Genomic DNA, 2,553 nt, shown 5'->3' on the forward strand with positions numbered 1-2,553 from the left:
ATCTACCTGTAGTTTTTCTTAACTCTATTTAATTATTTCAATTCATTATATTTAAAAATCATTTATAAAATTTAAAATCATTACATTTAAAAATCTACCTGTAGTTTTTCTTAACTCTATTTAATTATTTCAATTCATTATATTATGATTAAAATTAGCTACATATACGTGTGTATGTGTGTTTAATAATATATATTATTTATTTAGATCTTAATTTTTGTCGTATTCTTACCTCGGTTTGTTTTATTATATCCTTTAGATGCTCTTTAGTTTTAATGACTTTTTTTTTATGGAGGGATTTTTTATATTAGAAATTATGTTATATATTGTATACATTATTATGTGCTGTATAATATTAAATTCATTACCTATTTTATTATTTTTTATATTTTATATTCTTATTGTTAACCAAGTTCACTCCCCATACTTATTACGAATTCATTAGCTCATAAATATTAAGTTATTAATTGTGAATTTGTATGATAATTATTCACTTCATAAGTTCTGTTAGTCATTATTTTTATTTCCATTTTAGTATTTTGTAACTTATAAATTGAATTATTGCCTCCACAGCAACCTAATAATCAAAAGTGTAACTAACTCATATTTCATTTTATAGAAAGGAAGGAAAAATAATTAGGAAAAAAAATATCATAAAATAGAAAAATAAACTCAAATTAAAATTAATTATTTTGAAAATGGTCACAGCTGCGGTCATGAAGGAAGAAAATAGTAATAACTATTTATTTATTTTTTGTCGAGGTTTCGACCTCTTTACTAGGGCTGGAAGGTGGGAGTGTAAACAGAGACCTCAAATGACCGAATTTCCATTTTTCTTCCTTCTAGACCGCAGCCCTAACCATCTTCTAATTAACATAGGTCAATCATACATATATATCTTATTATTGGTTGACTAATACCTTTTTGAGAAAGTGCATACGCGGTATTGAATTAAGTTACTTATTAAAAATAATTCAATTAAACTTACCGCTTTGTACTTGTTCATTTGCAAAATGTCCTCAGTCAAGACCGCAGTGGGCAGGTTTTTGATAGACAGCATGGTGACCTGGTTGTGCCCGTACTCAGCTATGCTTAGTTCATCACACAGGGGCTTGTCCAGTTGTTCTGGAACAAAGAGGCATAACATTGTAAAAATAAAATATGACGAAATTAATAAATTTTATAGGAGAATGACCTGACTAAGAAAAATGTTTAAACCTTTTCTTGTCCATCACTTTGTTGATTATTCAAATCTCTGAAATATCTTAAGAATCGAATGTAGAAATAATCTCTAGTTTGAATGAGAAAATTAAGTTAATTTTATTATAGGCCGAAAGAAACCAGTATAGATTGGGAAACAAATTTTATTATAGCATTTTGTCGCCTATTTTTTTTTTATTTTAAAATCAATTGTTCTTACTGCTTATATCACAAAAAACCAATCTAGTAAAAAAAAGAGATGCTAAATTTCATTTAAGATATATTTAAACAATAAATTAGTAAGAACAAAAAATTATTTTTCTAATACTACTTTTTTTTAACTTTAAATAATAAGTGTTGAGACCAACAACATACGGTTAGCCATGTATGTAAACCGACATATTTTATCTTTTTTAGGTGTTCCCGAAGGTAAAACCTCAATTATACAAAAACTAAGACACCTACAATAACAAAAAAAAATTTTTTTTTAATTCGCTGGTTGTCAAAATAATAGGATTCGCATTTTTCATGGAAACGTCACAATAATTGCTCACCTACTTGACTCATAAGAGACATGACTATCCTCTGAGAATTAAGATAATAATATAATACGGAACATAATTCTTAAGAGACGCGATTAAGAAGTCATCAATGACGCAACAGGGAAAAACCGATAACACGTTATTGAAATAACAAATACATTAGTACCAACTTATTTCCAGCTAAGGGGATGGAAATTAGAAATATCATTAAAAGTACAATATCACATACACTGATTTTAAATAAATAAAATAAAAATAATATGTATGGATTTTTGAGGGTTTTATTGCCAATTTCCTGATTATTATTATTAAATAGTAAAATATTGTGATTATTATTATAACAACATCAAAATATCGTGATTATTATTTATTTTTATTTATTTACCCTTCTGATTACATAACTAAATTCGATGAAAAAGTTTATTACAACAGGAAAATAATGCAAATTAGAAAATAAAAAATGGTCAAGTCAGAGCCACTTGGTAAGTTTATTTAATAACCAGATGACAACTGATTTAATTATTTCATTAGCGCACAAAAGTCGCCAAAAAGGCACTTCCCTAATACCATTCTGAATCCATTTGCTAATTTCAAACCAGAGTTGGGTAAAAATTAGTTATGAATAAAACTACGACTGGATCGTCATGGTTACAATTTTTAGTTTTTGAAAGTTAATGAACAAATACAAATTTTATCCACAACAATTTAGTTATAGTTTTATTTTTGACAGGGGGGTAGTTTAATCCTACTTTACAACCCCCTAGTAACTACATAACTCCACAGGAAGAGATATTTCAATAAAACTGGAACA

At 26.9% G+C, this 2,553-nt stretch overlaps 1 protein-coding gene across 1 annotated transcript in view; it reads right to left on the bottom strand.

Annotated features, from left to right (window-relative positions):
* The window catches only part of LOC106686172 (cordon-bleu protein-like 1), a 114,198-nt gene that overhangs the window by 8,517 nt on the left and 103,128 nt on the right, over window positions 1–2,553 (bottom strand). The window contains exon 6 of the mRNA XM_067046346.1: window positions 989–1,125. Within this exon, the coding sequence (XP_066902447.1) occupies window positions 989–1,125 (137 nt within the window). The remainder of the gene's footprint in view (window positions 1–988; window positions 1,126–2,553) is intronic.

This window comes from Halyomorpha halys, unplaced genomic scaffold (genome assembly GCF_000696795.3).
Source record: "Halyomorpha halys isolate HHAL.00 unplaced genomic scaffold, Hhal_1.1 Scaffold788.1, whole genome shotgun sequence".
In the NCBI taxonomy this organism is placed as follows: Eukaryota; Metazoa; Arthropoda; class Insecta; order Hemiptera; family Pentatomidae; genus Halyomorpha; species Halyomorpha halys.